Source organism: Choloepus didactylus, chromosome X (assembly GCF_015220235.1).
Source record: "Choloepus didactylus isolate mChoDid1 chromosome X, mChoDid1.pri, whole genome shotgun sequence".
Classification (NCBI taxonomy): Eukaryota; Metazoa; Chordata; class Mammalia; order Pilosa; family Megalonychidae; genus Choloepus; species Choloepus didactylus.
This window is the reverse complement of record NC_051334.1, coordinates 60,048,987-60,069,218: the sequence shown is the minus strand read 5'-3', so window position 1 is coordinate 60,069,218 and position 20,232 is coordinate 60,048,987. Positions and strand designations below refer to the sequence as shown.

At 37.2% G+C, this 20,232-nt stretch overlaps 1 protein-coding gene and 1 pseudogene across 6 annotated transcripts in view; one reads left to right on the top strand and one right to left on the bottom strand.

The window, feature by feature from the left end:
- Positions 1 to 20,232, bottom strand: part of KLF8 (Kruppel like factor 8) — a 575,849-nt gene that overhangs the window by 426,929 nt on the left and 128,688 nt on the right. For 3 of the 6 annotated variants that reach the window (XM_037821335.1, XM_037821331.1, XM_037821336.1), the window contains exon 1: positions 17,190 to 18,587. The exons of 1 other annotated variant lie outside the window; for it this stretch is intronic. Coding sequence is in view for 2 of the 5 variants with exons in the window: in XM_037821331.1 (XP_037677259.1) it covers positions 17,190 to 17,322 (133 nt within the window). In the remaining 3 variants the exon portion in view is untranslated. Of the gene's footprint in view, positions 1 to 17,189; positions 18,588 to 20,232 lie in introns of those variants that run through there. 2 more of the 6 variants (XM_037821332.1, XM_037821337.1) reach the window with 1 other exon arrangement.
- LOC119522732 lies at positions 18,008 to 19,276 on the top strand (annotated as a pseudogene).

Below are 20,232 nucleotides of genomic sequence, written 5' to 3'. Positions count from 1 at the left end.
ACTCTGACCCAGACAAGGGTGGAGGTAGCAGAGTCAGAGAAACAAAGAATCTATTTACATGCAAATGACCTCTCTCTAGGGGGCATAGCTTCCCAAGAGCAAAGAGGAGGGGCCCAGCTCTACTACCTGCCTTACATTCAGAACCAGACCCCAGAGCTTGGGGGAGGAGAGCCAAGGGCCACACCCCCTTACACCAGCCTGTGACAGGCTGGCAGGTGCCACTTGCTGGGCAGAAAAGCACAGGGTGTGTCAATCCTCTAAGATATATTATCAGGGAAACCAGAGACTGAATATTTCCTGCTTCTGTGACCTGAACTTGTTCTCATCTTGGAAAACCTGATTGGGGTGGCCTAAAAGGCCAGATACCTAGACAACAGAAAACTACAACCTACACCAAGAAAAATGAAGTTATGGCCCAGTCAAAGGAACAAACTTACACTTCAACTGAGATACAGGAATTTAAACAACTAATGCTAAATCAATTCAAAAAGTTTAGAGAAGATATGGCAAAAGAGATAAAGGCTATAAAGAAAACACTGAGCATACATAAGGCAGAAACCAAAAGTTCAAAAAAACACCTGGTAGAATCTATGGAAATGAAAGGCACATAGAAATAGGTACTGACTGGCTCTTGCTTGACAAACCTGAGGACCAGAAAAGGGTTTTTTTGTCTCTTCTTTCTCTCTATTTCTTTATTTACTTTACAATACCCCATTAGTGCTGCTGGAATGCTCAGGTTTCAGCACTGCCCTGGGCAAGGGTGGAATTAAAGTTGAGAGTAACTAGTGAGAAGAAGGAAATAATTCCCTAAAGGGTATATTCCTTAAGTAGTCTCTACTGGGAGAAAGGGAAAGTAGCTCAGCAAAGCTACAACTGTGGCTTTAATCACAGCAGAGATAAGGCAGGGCTAACAGAAAAAAATAAAATGAAATAAAATAAAAAAGAATAATGATGGAGGCTTTTGGAGTCAGCTGAGCTCAGAGTGCTGGAAAGGGACTGTGTCCTAAGAAAGGGGGTGCACAGAGCCAATCACCAACTCTGGCTCTTGACTGGCAAAACATGGGGGCTGGGGAAAGGTTATAAAAAGAATATTCCTTGTGCTTTTTTCCCTTTCTTTTTTCTTTATTTTTAAAGATTTTCTTCTTTTAAAAATTATTTTAAATAAATCACTAGGGAAAGCTTCAGATATTTTCAATGGGCAGCTGTACCCAGCCAAGGGCAGAGCTAAGATGGATCTGAGAGACAAAGGAAAGAGTCAAGTGGGGTAGAAAATTCCCTAAAGGTCATAATTTCCCAAAGGGGGAGTGGGGCTCAGCTCAATTGGCAGCCCTCCTACAGAGAACTCAGACCCCAGGGGCTGGAAAATGGAAACAGTTTGAGTCAGCCATGGCCCCAGCAGGAACAGGGGCTAAGAATTAGAGGCAAAGAATCTCTATACACCGGAAGGGACTTGTGGGCTGAACAACACTACCTGCTGAACAGGATAGGAAGAGCATGGAGTCTAGAGGCTTCACAGGAGGGTCTCACAACCTGCTGGGTGACATCCTCAGGGAAACTTGATAAGGATTACAAACTCCTATTGAGACATCAGGCTGTCTGAACTCAGAGAATTTGATTGGGGTTGATCATATCTGGGGGGATCCCCTCATAAAATGGTTACAAAGAGGCAGGGCAAGAAACAGAAAAAAAACTGAAAAATTCCAATCAACTAAACAGAAGCTACGTTAGAGGTCTAGAGTAAGTTAAACTGCATGCCAAAGAATAGATAGAAAACAAAGCCAACCAACAAGAAAACCCTAGGTAACAGAGTGGAAAAGAGGTAAAGAATAAACTAATCAAGAACATCAAATGCCTAGACAGCAAAAAATGTCATACAAGGTAACATTAAAATATGGACCAGACAAAGGAAGAAACTAACACTTCAACTAAGATACAGGAGTTGAAACAACTAATTAAAGATGTTTGAACAAATCTTCTAAATCAAATCAACAATCTGAAGAAAAATGTAGCAAAAGAGATGAGGAATATAAAGAAGACGCTGGGTAACCATAAAGAAGAATTTGTAAGCTTGAAAAAACAAATGGCAGAACTTATGAGAATGAAAGGCCCAAAAGAAGAGAAAAAGAACACAATGCAGACATACAATCGCAGATCAGAAGAGGCAGAAGAAAGGATCTTCTAGTCATCCTAGTTGTCTTCTAGTTGTTCTAGTTGTCCTGAAATCATATACAAAAAAGAACAGTTAGGGAAAGGAATGGAAAAATACAAGCACAGATTTATGGAACTGAATGACAATATGAAGTGCACTAACATATATGTTGTGGATATCACAGAAATCGAAGAGAAGGGAAAAGGGGCAGAAAGAATAATGGAGGAAATAATCACTGAAAATTTCCCAACCCTTATGAAAGACATAAAATTACAGGTCCAAGAAGTGCAACATATCACAAACAGAATAGATTCCAATAAACATACTACAAGAAACTTACTGAACAGGTTGTCCAATATCAAAAACAAAGAGAGAATTCTGAAAGCAGCAAGGGAAAATTGATCCATCATATACAAGGGAAGCTCTGTAAGACTGTATGGATTTCTCTGCAGAAACCATGGAGGTGAGAAGGCACTGGAATGATATATGTAAGGTAATGAAAGAGAAAAACTGCCAAGCATGAATTATATATCCAGTAAAACTGTTCTTCCAAAATGAGGGAGAGTTTCAAATGTTTTCAGACAAACAGGCACTGAGTTTGTGAAAAAGAGATCTACTCTACAAGAAATACTAAAGAAAGTGCTACAGGCTGATAGCAAAAGACAGGAGAGAGATGTTTGGAGAAGAGCGTAGAAATGAAGAACTAACAGGAAGGGTAAAAGGAGAGAGAGAAAAAAATAATATAAAATCCAAAAGACAAAATGGTAGATGAAAGTACTGCTCACACAGTAATAACATTAAATGTTAATGGATTAAACACCCCAATAAAAAGACATAGACTGGCAGAATGGATTAAAAAAAAAAACAGGATCCATCTATATTCTATCTACAAGAGGCTCGCTTAAGACACAAGGACATAGGTTAAAAGTGAAAAGCTGGAAAAAGATATTTCATGCAAACAACCAGAAAAGAATGGAGGTACCTATATTAATATAATACAAATTGTACTTCAAATGTATAACAATTAAAAGAGACAAAGAAGAGCATTATATATTAATAAAAAGGATAATATAGCAGGAAGATATATCAATTATAAATATTTATCAACTGAGCCAGTGTGCCCCAAAATACATGAGGCAAACACTGGCAACACAGAAGGGAGAAGTAGACACCTCTACAATAATAGTTGGAAACTTCAATACACCACTCTCATCAGTGGATAGAACATTTAGACAAAGGTTCAATAAGGAAACAGAGTTGTTGAATTGTACAATAAATGAAGTAGACTTGACAGACATTTATAGAACACAACACCCCCCAAGAGTATGTTACACATTTTTCTCAAGTATTCATGGATCATTCTCCAAGATAAACCACATGTTGGGTCACAAAGCAAGTCTCAATAAATTTAAAATACTGATATTACACAAAACACTTTCTCAAATCATAATGGAATGAAGTCAGAAATCAATAACAGGTGGAAGGTCAGAAAATTCACAAATACATGCAGAGTAAACAACACACTCTTAAACAACCAGTGGGTAAAGAAAGAAATTAGTAAATATCTTGAGGCAAATGAAAATGAAAAGACAATATATCATATATGCATATCCTGTCATATAGCTTCTGGTTAATTTGTACTTTGAAAGTTATCACCTTTCTCTATATAAGTATATCTCATACTCCACATTAAGGAAATAACTGAAGCTGTGGAACTGTAACCCATAACATTCTATGAAATTACCCATATAACTACTTGTTGAAGTGTACTCTGAAAGTTATGAACTTTCAGTAAATATGTTATATTTCACAACAAGGAATTAACTAAATTTGTGGAACTGTAACCCATAATATTCTTTGAAATTTGCTTTCTAATTACTTGTTAAATTGTACTATGAAAGTTATCAGTGTCATGCATTTTGTTGTGAAATTTGTTAAATTTCAAAACAAAATGTATTAAAAAATTAACAGAGGAATACAAGTGCTGGAAAAGAGGTGAAGAGAGAGATATACCTATTCACTTTTGCTGGGGAAGTGAAATGGTGCAGCCCCTCTGGAGGGCAGTGTAATGGTCCAAAGGAGGCTAAGTATACAGTTGCCATACCATCCTGTAACCCTGTTATTAGACAAAGTCTTGGAAGAACTGGAAGCAGGGACACAAGTAGACATTTGCATGCTAGTATTTACGGAGGCATTATTCATGATTTGCAAATAGATGGAGGTGGCCTAAGGGTACATCAACTGAATGGAACGGAAAATTGTGTATTCATACAACAGAATATTGAGTGGCAGAAGGAAGGAAAGAAGTTGTGAGGCATACAACTACGTGAATGAACCTTAAGGACATTATGTTGAGTGAAATAAGCCAGAAACAAAAGGACAAATAATGTATGCTCTCACTAATATAAGCTAACTATAATGAGAAAACTCTGAGGATTGAATTCCAGTGTGCAGGTTTTCAGGTGATAGAAAGTAGGCAATTGAAGGTTAAAGAGTACAGAATGTTCAAATAAGTCTCATTGTAAATGTTCCTAGATTGTAAGCTCTTAAAGCAGTCACATCTATTCCTGAGTTTTAACTGTTATTTCTAAATTCTGAGATGCTGTGCCCTTTGTGTATAAACTGGTAGCTCCCAGGAACATTGGGTATTTGTGTGACACTGGAGAATCAGAGTTAGAATTCTGCAGCTGTGAAAGTCAGCATTACTCCATAAAGCTACTGTGAAAGAAACTGAGTAAGAGATCAGACTCCAAGTAGAAATATGAATGAAATGGTCCTGGTTAGGACTAAGGTAAATCAGAATACAGGGTAAAGCATGATATTGTCTGTATTTTGAAACTACAACTTCTGTGTGAGACCAAAGGCAGAGATGTTTGTTTGGTCCAAAATTGAAATTTTCTGTGGCACACTATCTAATTTAACATGTCTGGTCAGTTTATTTAAACAACCCAAATATATGGAACCCAGAATAGGGAATGAGAGCCTATTATTCTGTACAGGTTAATATAATACCTGGATACATTACAGAGTATTTTGGCAAGAAAATAAAATGTACTTGCAATGTCTACTTGAGGGACTGGGGAAAAATGTGGAACTATTAAACTTCCCCACCAGGGGAATTTCCAATATTCTCTCAGTCACTAGGTACTCACAATTGATTAAGCCAAGCCCTCGATCTTAAAGCTTGCTTTTATGAAACATTTCTGCAATGGTGAAGCTAGGCCTGCATGTAATTATGCCTTAGTGTCAACCCCAGTGAGACTCTTTTATTGTTCATATGTGGCTTCTCTATTTAAAACAACTCTGCAAATAAACTCACTACACTTCCCTCACATGGGACATGACTCCCCAGGTGTAAGTCTCCCTGGTAACGTGGGACATGACTCCCAGGGTGAGCTTGGCCCTAGTATCATAGGATTGAAAATGCCTTCTAGACCAAAGGGTACAGAATAAATTTTCAGTTGCTAAGAGATTTCAAATAGAGTTGAGAGGTCATTCTGGAGGTTACTCTTATACAAGCTTTAGTCAGATATTGCCAAATACCAGAGTATGACAAGCCTCAACCAACAATATTCCTGAAAACCATAGGGAGTGCACTGGGCTCTAAGTCTCTATAAAAGCTTTTCTTAGTAAGATTATTTTTTCAGAAATTTAAGGCCTCCAGATTGATCCTATGCCTGTTAATCCCTGAAACCCGGAGATACCAGTCTCTCCAAGAACATCAACCAGTTTCATTCTTCTGTCCCATAAGGTCAACACCCTGTTCCAGCAAAAAAGAAGTTAAAATGGTCATTGCCCAGATATCCCTGAAAATTGAAAGATCAAATGAGAGGAAGCATAACTGAGAAATTAAGATTTAAGAAATGACTGTGACTACTGACTTATTATACAGTTATTTCTTTTTTGTGTCTAGTGTTTTAGAATACCAGAAGGAAATACCTGAAGTCATTGAACTGTAATCCAGTAGCCTTGATATTTGATAATGATTGTATAACTGTAAAGCAAGACAAAATAGTCAGTTTCCTGTGTTTGTATGGCTCTACTTCTGGATGTTTTGTTTGGTTCCACTGATCTATATATCTATCTCTGACAATATACACTGTCTTAGTTAACCTACCATTATTTTGTTTATATGGGTCTTCTCTCTTTTTGATTTTGTCAGTCTACCTAGGGGCTTGTCAATCTTGTTGATCTTCTCAAAGAACCAGCTTCTGATGTTGTTTATTCTAGTAGTTTTTTTTTTTTTTGTTCTCTGTCATATTTCTGCTTTAATCTTTTTTATTTCTTTTTTTCTTCTTGGCTTAGGATTGGTTTGCTGTTCATTTTCCAGCTTCTTTAGTTGCTCCATTAGGTTTTTGGTTTTAGTTCTTTCTTCCTTTTCAAAGTATGTGTTTAGTGCTCTAAATTTCCCCCTCAGTACCACTTTTGCTGCATCCCATAGGTTTTGATATGCTGTCTTCTCATTTTCATTCATGTGTATATATTTAGCAATTTTTCTTGCTATTTCCTCTTTAACCCACTGATTGTTTAGGATTGTGTTGTTCAACCTCCAGGTATTTGTGAATTTTCTAAGTCTCTGATGGTTATTGACTTCTAATTGTATTCCACTGTGGTCAGAGAATCTGCTTTGAATAATTTCAGTTTTTTTTAAATTTATTGAGGCTTGTTTTATTGCCCAGCACATGATCTATTGTGCAGAAAATTCCATAAGCACTAGAGAAGAATGTGTATCCTGGTGATCTGGGGTGTAATGTTCCATATATGTCTGTTAAATCCAATTCATTTATCAGATAGTTTAGGTTTTCAGTTTCCTTATTGGTCTCCATCTGGTTGACCTATCTATAGGAGAGAGTGATGTGTTGAAATCTCCCACGATTATTGTTGAAACATCAATTGCTTCTTTTAATTTTGCCAGTGTTTGTCTCATGTATTTTGTGGCACCTTGGTTGGGTGCATAAACATTTATGACTGTTATTTCTTCTTATTGAATTGCCCCCTTTATTAGTATGTAGTGGCCTTCTTTGCCTCTCCTAACATTCTTCCATTTAAATTCTAATTTATTTGAGATTAATATTGCTACTTCTGCTTTATTTTGCCTGTAGCTTGCAAGAAATAATTTTTCCAACCTATCACTTTCAATTTCTTTGTGTCTCTGTGTGTAACATGAGTATCTTGTATGCAACATATTGATTGCTCATATTTTTTGATCCATTCTGCAAATCTATATCTTTTAATTGGGGAGTTTAACCCCTTTACATTCAACATTATTACTGCGAAGGCATTTTTGAATCAGGCATCCTATCCTCTTGTTTATGTTTGTCAGATATATTTTTCCCTCTTTATCTTAATGTCCTTTAATGTACCCATACTGAATCTCTTAAGTACTGAACCTTTCTCCATATCTCTCTCTCCTTTCTTTGTTTCTCTGTTGGTAGGGCTCCCTTTAGTATCTCAAGTAGGGCAGGTCTTTTGATAGCAAATTCTCTCAGCATTTGCTTTTCTGTGAAAAATTTAAGCTCTCCCTCAAATTTGAAGGAGATCTTTGCTGGATAAAGAATTCTTGGTTGGCAATTTTTCTCTTTCAGAATTTTAAAAGTATCATGCCACTGCCTTCTCGCTTCCATGGTGGCTGCTGAGTAGTCAGTACTTAGTCTTGTGCTGTTTCCTTTGTTAGCGGCGAATTGCTTTTCTCTTGCTGCTTTCAGAACTTGCTGCTTCTTTTCAGTATTTGACAATCTGATCAGAATATGACTCCAAGTGGGTTTATTTGGATTTATTCTATTTGGAGTTCACTGGCATTTGTGCTTTGTGTATTTATATTGTGTATAAGGTTTGAGAAATTTTCCCCGACAATTTCTTTGAATACTCTTCCTAGACCTTTGCCCTTCTCTTTCCCTTCTAGAAGACCAAAGACTCTTATATTTGGACTTTTTGTATTACCTATCATTTCCCTGAAGTCAATTTTGAGTCTTTTGAGCTTTTTCCGATTCTTTCTTTTGTTCTTTCATTTTCTGTTCTGCTGTCCTTGAGGTCACTGATTCGCTGTTTAGCTTCCTCTAGTCTTGTACTATGAGTATCCATAATCTTTTCAATTTGGTCGACATTTTCTTTTATTTCCATAAGATCATCTATTTTTTTATTTACTCTTGCAATTTATTCTTCATGCTCTTCTAGGATCTTCTTCATGTCCTTTATATCCTGTGCCATGCTCTTGTTGTTTGTCTTTAGTTCTTTGATTAATTGCTCCAAGTAGTGTGCCTCTTCTGATCTTTTGATTTGGGTGTTTGGGTTTGGGTTATCCATATCACATGGTTTTTTCCTATGCTTTAAAATTTTCTGTATTTTTTGGCCTCTTGGCATTTACTTGATAGGGTTCTTTTAGGATATAGGCTGATTTAAACATTTATCTCTAATTTGTCAGATCTACAGTTTGGTGGAGTACACTTTAACTAACCATCAGGCGGCATCTGTGAGCCACCTCTTCCCCTGAAGCCAGTTCTCCCCAACTTTGTCTTTGTGGTGAATGTGGGTCTGTGTCTTCTGGGGGTCCAAATGGTGCACCAAGCTTGCATGTGTAGTTGGCGCTGCCCACCCTGAATGTGGGGTGTGTGTCTGAGTGGTTAAGGAGGAAGGGTGGCTTCAGTAATCTCCTAAAGCTGTTGCAATAGTCTAATCCTTCAGTTCAGTCTTTCCACAGTTTTTCTCTGCCACTGACCCACAAGACCTTGGTATTGGTGTATGTCCCTGGGACTTGAGAGTGGGTCCCTCTTCCAAGCTGTGCCATCCTAGGGCCTCTGCTGAGGGAAGACTGTGCTACATCACATGTGAGCACCATCCCCCATGGAAAGTTCTGGGTTGCAGGGCTGTGTAGGGGCATTCCCAGCCTCCTGAAAGGATGGTGGAATGGAGCATGTTAATTTCCACCTTTACACACAGCTCCGCCTTCCCAGCTCTGGGACAATTAGCTGCCAGTGCACAAAAGGCTATTGTCCATGCCAGATACCGTGGTGTGTGCGCATGTTGCTGGAAACACTTCCAATCACACTGGGTTGTTTGGGGCAGCTCGGGGCTGTGGCACTGGTGCTGGCCAGGAGCATTCCCAGCCTGCCAGGAAGGTGGCTGTTAGGGGATGCCCCCCTTTTCTTGGGAAGTTATGGGGCTTAGAAAATTTTCTCAGCCACTAGACTTATTGCTTTGTCCCTCAGAGCTATCTTAGCTCTGCTCTTCTCTGGGCCCAAATTGCAAGTCTTTGAGGCTTTCTGTAATGGGCTTCTTAGAGTAATTGTTTTAGAAAAAGATAAAAAGATCCAAAAAATGAAAAACAAGGCCCTCCTTGCAGCTCTAATGGGCTATGGAAATGCTAAGAGACAAGGTGTTTAGGGCCATTAAGGAACAATCAAAAAAGCAGAGAAACTAGCTCTTCAGAAAATGGTCCTTTCCCTCTGGATTTGCATATGTGCCTGATTCTATTTGAGGCCTGCCCTGCTCCATATTATGTTCCCCAGAACTCCAAAAAGTCTTCGTTTTTATTTTGGTTTTTTTTTTTTATTTTTTATTTTTTTGCTGTTTTTGCTAGCCCTGTCTCCTCTCTGCCGGGTTGATAGCTCCCAGATTGTCCAGTGTCTGGTCTCAGCCTATCTATGTTTGGAGTTTTTGATCAGCAGTTTGAGTTTTCAATCAGAGCTGCAGCTATAGTTCTCCCTCCTCGTTCCCAGCACTGATGTCCCCTCCTCCCATGCAACTGAGCCTGGCAGGGAGGGGCGTGGGTCCCCTGGCCACGAGAACTTGTAAGTTTTGCTGATCTCAGCTGTTACACACATTCATGAGTGTTGTATGAAATATGTCCAAAGTCAAATTGCTCTGCGTTGTCCAACCCATGCAGATCCTGGCTTTCTACCTACTGCCCTGGAGGAGTAACTAAAACCCACACTTCACCACTCTGCCATCTTTTCCCACCTCCTTGATTTCCTTTTAATTAGCCAAATGGAAACATATTGTATAATATATACTTCTTGCTGTACCTTTATACCTCAAGACTGACAAAGATGAAAAGTAATACTATTACCTTGTGTTGGCAAGAGTGCTGGAAAACAGTCATTCTAATTCACTGTTAGTGGGATTATAAATTGGTACAACTATTCTGGAGAACATTTAGCAGGAAGTATTAAAAAGCCATATCATAGGTACAATTTCTGACCCAGCAGCTCCCACTTCTAGGTATTTTCCCTAAGGAAATAATTAGACAAGTATTCAAGGATGTCTATGAAGTTATTATTCATAAAATTTGAAACCTAATTGGCTTTTTAAATATTATAAGGCAAACCTATTTAGTCTTATAATAAGAAATTTTTGAAGTACATCTTAGAATATCCAAGCAATGAAATAGTGTGCAACCATTAAAAGTATGATAGAGTTCAATGATTTTCAACCATGGGAGGTATAATTGAACCATGAGAGGGACTTTTTTCAAACTGCATGGAACAGTCACCTACACTCCACCCTATGGAGAATTACTGATATATCTATTAGTAAATATACATTTATTAGCATGGAAAGATATTTATGATATATTGCCTGGGTAGATATAAAAATAGTGTATATAGTATGATTCTGATTTTAAAAATATTTCTCTAATGAAAGTATGTGCTTGTAGTGGGAAGTATTAGTCATGATACCCTGAGCCCCTACTCATGACTCTTGATATAAAGATGAACATTTATCACAGACCAGACAAATCAGAGACCCTCATCTTGATTTTTCTAATTAGAGCTAATTAGGAAGTATTCTGTCTTTGCTTTAAAAGAGAAAACCTAGACTTGCTAATGACTAAAGTGAACTTACTATGAAGCTATTTAAGTTTGATCTCAGTTCTCTTCATTTGTACAACCCCTTCCAAGGCCTTGGAAGGGTCTTGGAAATGTGTTCACATGATAATATTTTTGTAAAATTTGAAAACTTTAGATATCTTTGTACTCTTTTTCTTAGAAAGCATCCCCTAAACTGTATGAGCTTCAGGACCCACAAAACCTGGTTCTTCCCCTGTCTGTGGGCATAATTTTAGCTTTTGTGAGAATGATCCTAAAAGAATAAAGTCAGCATGTAGAGCAATGATTCTCAAAGTGTTTTTCAGGGACTTGTGAGGGTCCCCAAGAACCTCTCAGTGGGTCCATGAGGTCAAAAGTATTTTCAAAATAATTCAAGTATGTTATTGTCCTTTTTAATCTCATTCTTTCAAGATATATAGCGGAGTTATCCAGAGGCTATGTGATAAGCAATGATGTCATTTCCCTGACAACTAATATAATGTGTTTGTATGTTCTTTTTACTAAACAGGTTTACTGAAGCTTAATTGACATAATAAGCTGCACATATTTCAAATGTACAGTTAAATGAGTTTTTAAATCATCACAATCAATATAAGGAACATATTCACTGTCCCCCAAAGTTTCCTCATGCCCCTTTGTTATCATCGCTCACTCTAGCCTCATCCAGAGGCAAACACTCATCTGTGTTCTCTCACTATACATCACCTTACATTTTCTAGAATTTTATATAAATGAAATCATACAGTATTTACTCTATTTGCCTGCTTTCTTTCACACAGTGTAATCAATCTGAGATTCATCACTTTTGCTGCATGGTATCAACAATTTGTGCCATTAGTAATATTTCACTGTATGGTTATTCCACAAATTACTTTTCCATGGACATTTGGGTTGTTTACAGGTTTTGGCTATCACAAATAAAGCTGCTATAAATTTTCACATACAAGACTTTGTATGCTTTCATTGTTCTTGAGTAATTACCTGGACATGCTATTGCTAGGTCATATAGTAAGATTTTTAGAACTGCCAAACAGTTTTCTTAAGTGGCTGTACCATTTTACTTTCCTACTAGCAGTGGATGAGAGTTCTAGTTCCTCCATGTCCTTGCAAATACTTGGTATGATAAACCTTTGTAATGTTGGCCATTCTGATAGGTGTGTAGTTGTATCTCATTGTGGTTTTAATTTACAATTCCTTAATGACTAAAGATGTTGAACAACTTTTCATGGGCTCATTTGCCATCTGTATATGCTACTTCGAGAAACGTCTGCTCAAACCTTTTGCACATTTTCTATTAGATCATTTTCCCTCTTGTTCCTGAGTTGTAAAACTTTTTCATATATTCTACATACAAGTCTTTTGTCAAATAAGGGCTTTACAAATATTTTCTCCCAGTCTGTGAATTGTATTTTCATTTTCTTAACAGTGTATTTTGAGGAACAAACTTCAAATTTTGATGAAGTCCAAGTTATTTACTTCATGTTTTTTTCTCCCATTTAAGAAATTTTTGCCAAAACCAATGTCAATATGACTTTTCTCCAATGTTCCCTCTAGAAGTTTTATCATTTTATTTCTTCTATTTAGGTCTAAAATCTATTTGGAGTTGATTTTCTATATGGTAGAAGGTAAGGTAAAGGATGAGGTTCTTTTTTTTTTTTTTTTTTTGCATATAGCAATCCAACTGTTATCACCGTTTGCTGAAGGGAGTATCTTTTAGCCTTTTGAACTACTTTGGCATATTTGTGGCAAATCAATTGACCATATATGTGTTGTTCTATTTCTGGGCTCTCTATTTTTTTCATTTGAGATATATATATTTACACCAAAACCACACTGTCTTTACTACTGCAGTTTTGTAGTAATTCTTGACATAAGATAGTGTAAACCTCCCAGTGTCACACCTCCTTTTCAAAATTCTTTTGGCTATTCTAAGTTCCTCGCATTTCCGTAAAAATTTTAGAATTGGCTTTTCTATTTCTACTCAAAACCCTGCTGATATTTCAATTAGGATTGTTTGAATATACTGATGAATCTGGGGAGAAATGCCACCTCCACGATATCAAGTGTTCCAGTCCTTGAGCACTGTATATTTCCTCATTTATTTAGGTCTAAACCTTTCTCAGTGATGTCTTTTCATTTTCCACCTACAGATCTTGCATATTTTTGGTCAAATTTATCCCTAATCATGTCACATTTTTGTTACTACTATAAGTGGTTTGGATTTTTAAAATTTAAATTCCATATTGTTCATTGGTGCTTTAGAGGAATGCAATTGAAATTTGTATCATGTGAGCTTTCTAAACTCCTTATAGCACTTGTTTGTATAATTTTCTACAGAGATGATCATTCATCTGTTATATTTCTTCCTTTCCAATCTGGTTGTTAATAGTTTATAGCAAAATGTAAGAGGAAAGGGATAAGCTGAGAACTGAACACCTGGGCACAAAGAAATAAGAAATTCTGAGCTTCTGGAAAGGAAGTCCCCAGAGAATAGTGCTCCATGTGAGGGTTTAACTGAACCTGGAACCAGTCAGCCATTTCAGTGCAAGTCAGGATTATAGTTATCCAGAAAGGATTCGTGGAAAGCTATTTTGTCTAATGGTTTGGACTCCTGTGTACTACATGCCAAACTGACAAGTTTTTTGCAAGATCTGTATGAATGGAACCACTGCCAGCCTGGACTAAAATGGACAGAAAAGGAACAGATTGAAGGAAAAAATGACTTCAAAAGCAGAACCATGGAAGCTGAGGTCTGAACTGAAGATGTCTTCTCCAGCTAAGAGGGCAGACTCACCCATGAATGTGGAAAGGTTGAGTATGCTGTGGACTGGGTGGGCCTTCTGCCCCATTGTTCAGAAAAAGTGTTACCACCCCACTATTCTCAGATGCCTGGGAGACTGCAGAGCATTTGCATGCTACCTCAATGATTGACAAGGGTGGAGCCTAGAGACTGGTCATCACCCAAATGCTTGAAAATGTTGGAGCCTTCACCCTAATGTTTGGAGAGAGCATGGCTGCTGCACATGCACCTGCAAAAGGTGGAGCTGCTGTTCCTTCAGGCCCAGAAGACAAAACACAGTTCCAAAGATGACTCTCAAACCTTGAAATCTAATGGAGTATGCCCTGCATATCAGAATTATTTGGGACCCATGACCCCTGTTTTCTTTCCAATTTCTCCCTATGGGGATGGGGATGTTTATCCTATGACTGTCAGTCCATTGAATATTGGAAGTAGATAGCTTATTTTCTAAGGTTCACAGGTCCACAGCCAAAGGGGTACTGCGCCCCAGGACAGACCACACCTACAAGTGATTTTGATGAGACTTTGTACTTAGTATAGTTACTGAAATTTCTTAAAGCTTTGGGACATTGTGATGGAATGAGTGTATTTTGCAAATAGAAAGAACATGTCTTTCAGAGTCCAGAGGGTGGAGTTTGGTGGCTTGAAATTATATGTATACCAGAAAATTCATGTTCTTAAAGGTAATCCACTCCTGTGGGTATGGACCCATTGTAAGTAGGATCTTTTGAAAAGGTTACTTCAGTTAAGGCATGGCCCAGGGTGGGTCTTTTATTTTTTTTTCAAATGACCAACACCTTTATGTCAACAGAGTGCACTGAAAACTTTACATTTACTTCCATATTTTTTGTGAGGAAAAACTCTATTTCTTCTTCTGTATAGGACAGCTAAGAAAAACTGTGACAATTCCTTTTTTTTTTTGAAGACCCAGGGTGGGTCATAATCTTCCAGTTGGAGTCATTTATAATAGAATGAAGTTCAGACAAAGACAGAGAAAGCCACAGAAGCAAGAAGCTGAAAGTAAGAAACATAAAAGAGAGGGGAGGAGATGAGCAGATGCCACCATGTGCCTTGCCATGTGACAGAGGAGCCCAGGATTGCTGGCAGCTAGTCTTCAGGAAGAAAGCATCACCTTGACGTTGACTTGATTTGGACATTTTCACAGCCCCAAAACTGGAAGCTTGTAAGCTAATAAATTCCCATTGTTAAAATCCAACCCATTTTATGGTATCTGTTTTGGCAGCCTAGCAAACTCAAACAGTCATGATATATTATCCATTAATATGTTCTTAAATTTTATTTGGTAAGTTTTGTTGAGTGATAACGGTCTGTAGTTTTCTTTTCTTATAATGCCTCTGTCTGGTTTAGTATTAGGGACTCAGAGAATGAATTGGAAAGAGTTCCCTCTTTTTCTGTCTTCTGGAAGATTTTGTGTAGAATTGGCATTATTCCTACCATAAAGTTTTGGTATAATTCACTAGGGAAGATATAAGTTAGGTCAAATTGTTTGATACTCTTTTTATAGTCTTCTATATATATATTTTTTTCCTTCTATTCTTTCAATTATTGAGAAAAGGGTGTTGAAATCACTATACTTTGTCCATTTCTCCTTTCAACTTTCTGTTTTTGCTTCATGTATTATGAAACTGTCATTAATAACACAAATATTTTTATATTCCCTTTATGAACTGACAATCTTTTCATTATGGAATTACCCTTTTCATCCCTGATATTATTTGCTCTGAAATATAATTTTTCTTACATTAATATAGTCTTCCCAGCTTTCTTTTGATTTGTGTTAGCACAATATACCCTTTTCCTTCCTGTTATATTTAATCTATTTCTCTCTTTATATTTATAAAGTGGGTTTCAGTTAGGCAGCATAGAGTTGATTCTTGTTTCTTACCCAGTCTGATAGTCATTAACTTTCAATTGGGGTGTTTATACAACTTTATTATTGATATGGTTACAGTTAAATCTACCTCCTGTTATTTGTTTTCTGTCCCACCTTTTCTTTGTTCCCTTTGTTCCTTCTTATTTTTCTGCTTAATTGTGACTTTTTAATAGTTTCTCCTTGGATATTCTTTTGTTTTAAAATATTCTTGGATTTAATTTATAATACAGTAAATAGTAATAATATAAGCAACAAAAACAAAACTCTTTAGGGTCCTCAACAATTTTTAAGAGTTAAGTGCCCTAAGACCAAAAAGTTTGATAACTGCTAATGTAGAAAAAACAAAAAGAGCAACACAGAGAGAAAGACAGAGAGACAGACACATATATACACAGAAAGAGATTATAACAACCAGTCTTCCCTGAGGCTAGCTCCTCCTTTATCCTATCTATAGTTTGGTTACACCATTCAGTAAATCTCCTTTTTCACTTTTAAATTAAGTAGAGTTGGTTTTCTGTCAGAGTCAAGCATGGAAGTCAATGACTAATAACCTAACCAAACACTTAATATTAATTCTGTTTGTCAAGTAATTTTAATTTTTTTATATTTACTTTCTGCATTTGTGGATTTAAAAAAATCACATACTGTTCTATAATCTGATAAATCAATAAAGCTATTGCTATTAATTTTTTAATTAAAATGAGGGTTTCTTCATTGATAATTCTGGGCTTCTCAGGCTCATATTCTTCATAATATATTTTTAGCTTATTAACCATTATTGCCAAATCTCATAACCCTACCACTACTGCTGTAAGGAGTCTAGAGGTCCCATTTATTTTTTTTGGACTTGGACTCTGTGGGTAGGAATAGAATGTTAATAAATCTTTGTGAGCTGAATACAGACAGATAATTATAGTCATTTAATGTTAGTTATGTGGACTTATACCTTAATACAGCTTGAATATTGATTCTACTTGAGTAACAGTGGGAGGAATGGACTCTTGGCAGACCAAATAATAATTTGGAGTGAGCTTAAACCAGTAGGAATTCCCATTTACCACCAGGGTATATTTTTTACATTTTTAGTTGTGAAATATAACATATATACAGAAAGTGATAACATTCAAAGTACAATTTAACAAGCAGTTAGAGAATGTTACTAGTTTTTTAAATATATATTCATAATTTGGTATTAATACTGATTGAGCCAAAAGCTGAAAATAAAGATAAGTGTTCTTCTATGTTCATATGACACAATCTTATTGTTGTACACTAGGAAGGTCCGCAAGGTTTATTATCAAATTAATGTCCAAAGGAATTGATTACAGCTAGTTAAAAAATTAATATACATAAATCAAGATCTATATCTAAGTAGAAAATACTATGAAAAGAGACATCTCATTCACATTACCAATGCAATAAATAGAATAACCCATGAATGAAGCTAAAAATAAATAAGCACGACCCATAAAAGCAAATTATAGAATATAAAACAAAACTTAAATAAATAGAAAGGCATACCTTGTTCTTGGGTAAGGAGACTCAATTCTTTAAAGATATAAGTCCTCCCCATGATAATCTGTAAATGAAATGTAGTCTCAATGAAAACTCTAATGGAATTGCTCTTATTAGGTGAGAGCATTCTAAAACTCATTTGGAAAAATAAGTGTGTGAACAGCCAAGAAATTTCTAAAAGATGAGGGAGGACTATCAAATGTGGAAATGAATTTTAAAACTCCAATAAAATAGAAGTGTTTCATACTTATTCTTGAGTAGATCAATGAAGAATTGAGAAACCCAATCAAATAAAATGCATATCGAAATTTGATATATGATGAGGATAGTATTTCAAAGAGGGTAAAAATGAATTAGTCACTAAGCTATGATGGAACCAGGTAGCCCCCTGAGGGGGGAAAAAATAACTAAAGTTTAACCCATAACTAACTCCTCACACCAAAATGGATCAAGATCTAAAAATAAAAATGAGACTATGAATGCATAAAATATTTTAAAAGCCATATGTGATGAATAAAGCCTTTCTAAGCAAGACACAACACCCAGAACATTTAATTAAGATTAGTAAATTTGACTATATGCAAGTTTAAATTTCTGCATATAAACTAAGTGAAAAGCCAAAAAAGAAAATGAGTGTGTATGTATGGCAAAGGGCTAATATATAAAAGGACCATAAAACACAGTAAGAAATTATCAACACAAAACAAATGGGGAAAAGCAAAAGAAGCCAAGCACTGCATGGGGGTTTCTTCTTCCATTCCTCCCACTGTCCTATTTAAATCTAATCTTGAGGCTTTGCCCACTTGGATGGTATCACTTTTGCCATGGTCCTCAGTGATGCCGACATGCAAAAGCAAATTAAACACATGATGGATTTCAGCTAATGAGAAAGCAGAAGAAACAGATGAAAAGGCAGAAGAAGAGTTTAACATTGAGAAAGGTTCTCTTGTGCAAACCCAAAGTCTGAAGATTATGGAATACTACAAGAAGAAAGAAAAGCACATTGAACACCAATGATTCAGATGTCCAATTTTATAAATCAAGCAAGGTTCAAAGTCCACAGAGCTAAAGACGATCTTATAAAAAACCTACTAAATGAAGCAAAGCAGAGACTCAGCAAGGTGGGAAAAGATACAACCAGGTACCAAGTGCTGCTGGATGGACTGGTCCTCCAGGGTTTGTACCAGTTGCTGGAACCCCAAATGATTACTCACTGCAGGAAACAGGATTTCCCTCTGGTAAAGGTGGCAGTGCAAAAAGTGATCCCTATGTACAAAATTGAAACCAAAAAAGATCAGACATATTAGTGTTGATTAGATTTTGGAATCCTTTGGGTGTTTCCATGGAGATGTGATTCAATCAACTGTGGACAAGACCTTTGGTTGGATAATTTCAATGGAGGTGTTGCCCCACCCATTCAGAGTGGGTCTGAATTAAATTACTGGAGCACTATATAAGCTCAGACAAAAGGAGCAAGCTTGCTACAGCCCAGAGGGACACTTTGAAGAATGCACAGAAGCTGAGAGAGGAGCTTCAGCTTACAGAGACATTTTGGAAATGGCCTTTGAAAGCAGATTTTTGTTCCAGAGAAGCTAAGAGAGGACAAACACCTCAACAGCAACTAAGAGTGACATTTTTGAGGAGCTGAAGTCTAGGGGGAATGCCCTGGGAGAAAGCCACTTTGAAACCAGAACTCCAGAGCAGATGCCACCATGTGCCTTCCCAGCTAAAAGAGGTTCTCCGTACACCATTGGCCATCCTCCAGTGAAGGTACCCAATTGATGACCTTGGACATTTTATGGCCTTAAGACTATAACTGTGTAACCAAATAAACCCTCTTTATAAAAGCTGATCTATTTCTGCTGTTTTGCATTCCAGCACTATTAGCAAACTAGAACAATGTCCAAATTGATGAGGAGGCCTACCTGCCTCCTGAGGATATAGCTGGTGGCACTGAGATCTACCGTGGAGATTGTAAAAAAAAGGTTTCTAATACCCTAGAAAGCTGGCTGGATCTCATAGCCCAGCAGATGATGCCAGAAGTATGGGGAGACTTGTTTGGTGTGAATGCCAACAGGAAGTTTTTGGAATGAGCCTGTGGGAGGTGGAATTCTTTCCACTCTTCTGCTGCTATGATATGGAAGTTTCTGATATTTGAAGAACCACAATTATCTATGTAACCTCTCCATTGCTGTTCTAATATTGTTCTGTACTTATCAGAGGAATACCCTTCTGTAGCTAATGCCCTTGGCCCAATTGTTAACAAGGAGAGAAAGTTTCTCTTAAAATGACCTTTAGTTCATTTAAAAGTAATACAGAGGTGGGGCAAGATGGCGCAGTGGTAAGGTGTATGTTTTAGTTACTCCTCCAGGGAAGTAGGTAGAAAGCCAGATACTGCGTGGACCAGACACCACAGAGCAATTTGACATTGGGCATGCTTCATACAACACTCATGAACATGTGAAACTGCTGAGATCAGCAAAATCTGTAAGTTTTCATGGCCAGGGGTCCCGTGCCCCTCCCTGCCAGGCTCAGTCCCATGGGAGGAGGGGCCATCAGCAGTAGGAACGAGGAGGGACAACTGCAGTTGCAGCCCTTATTGGAAACTCATTTTACTGATCCAAACTCTGATCATAGATAGACTAAGACCAGACACCGGAGAATCTGGGAGCAGCCAGCCCAGTGGAGAGGAGCTAGGGATAGCAAAAACAGCAAGAAAAAAACACAAAAATAAAAGCAGAGCTATTTTGGAGTTCAGGGGAACATAGATAGGGGAAGGACAGAGCTCAGATAGTGTCAGACTAGTATGCAAATCCAGAAGAAAAACTGGTTTCTCTGCCTCCTGGACCTTTCCTTAATGGTCCTAATTGCTTTGTCTCTTAGCATTTCAATAACCCATTAGATCTGCAAGGAGGGCCTTTTTTTTTTTTTTTATCTTTTTCTCTTTTTCTAAAATAATTACTCTAAGAAGCCTGATGCAAAAAGCCACAAAGATTTGCAATTTGGGCAGGTCAAGACAAGAGCAGAACTAAGAGAGCTCTGAGACAAA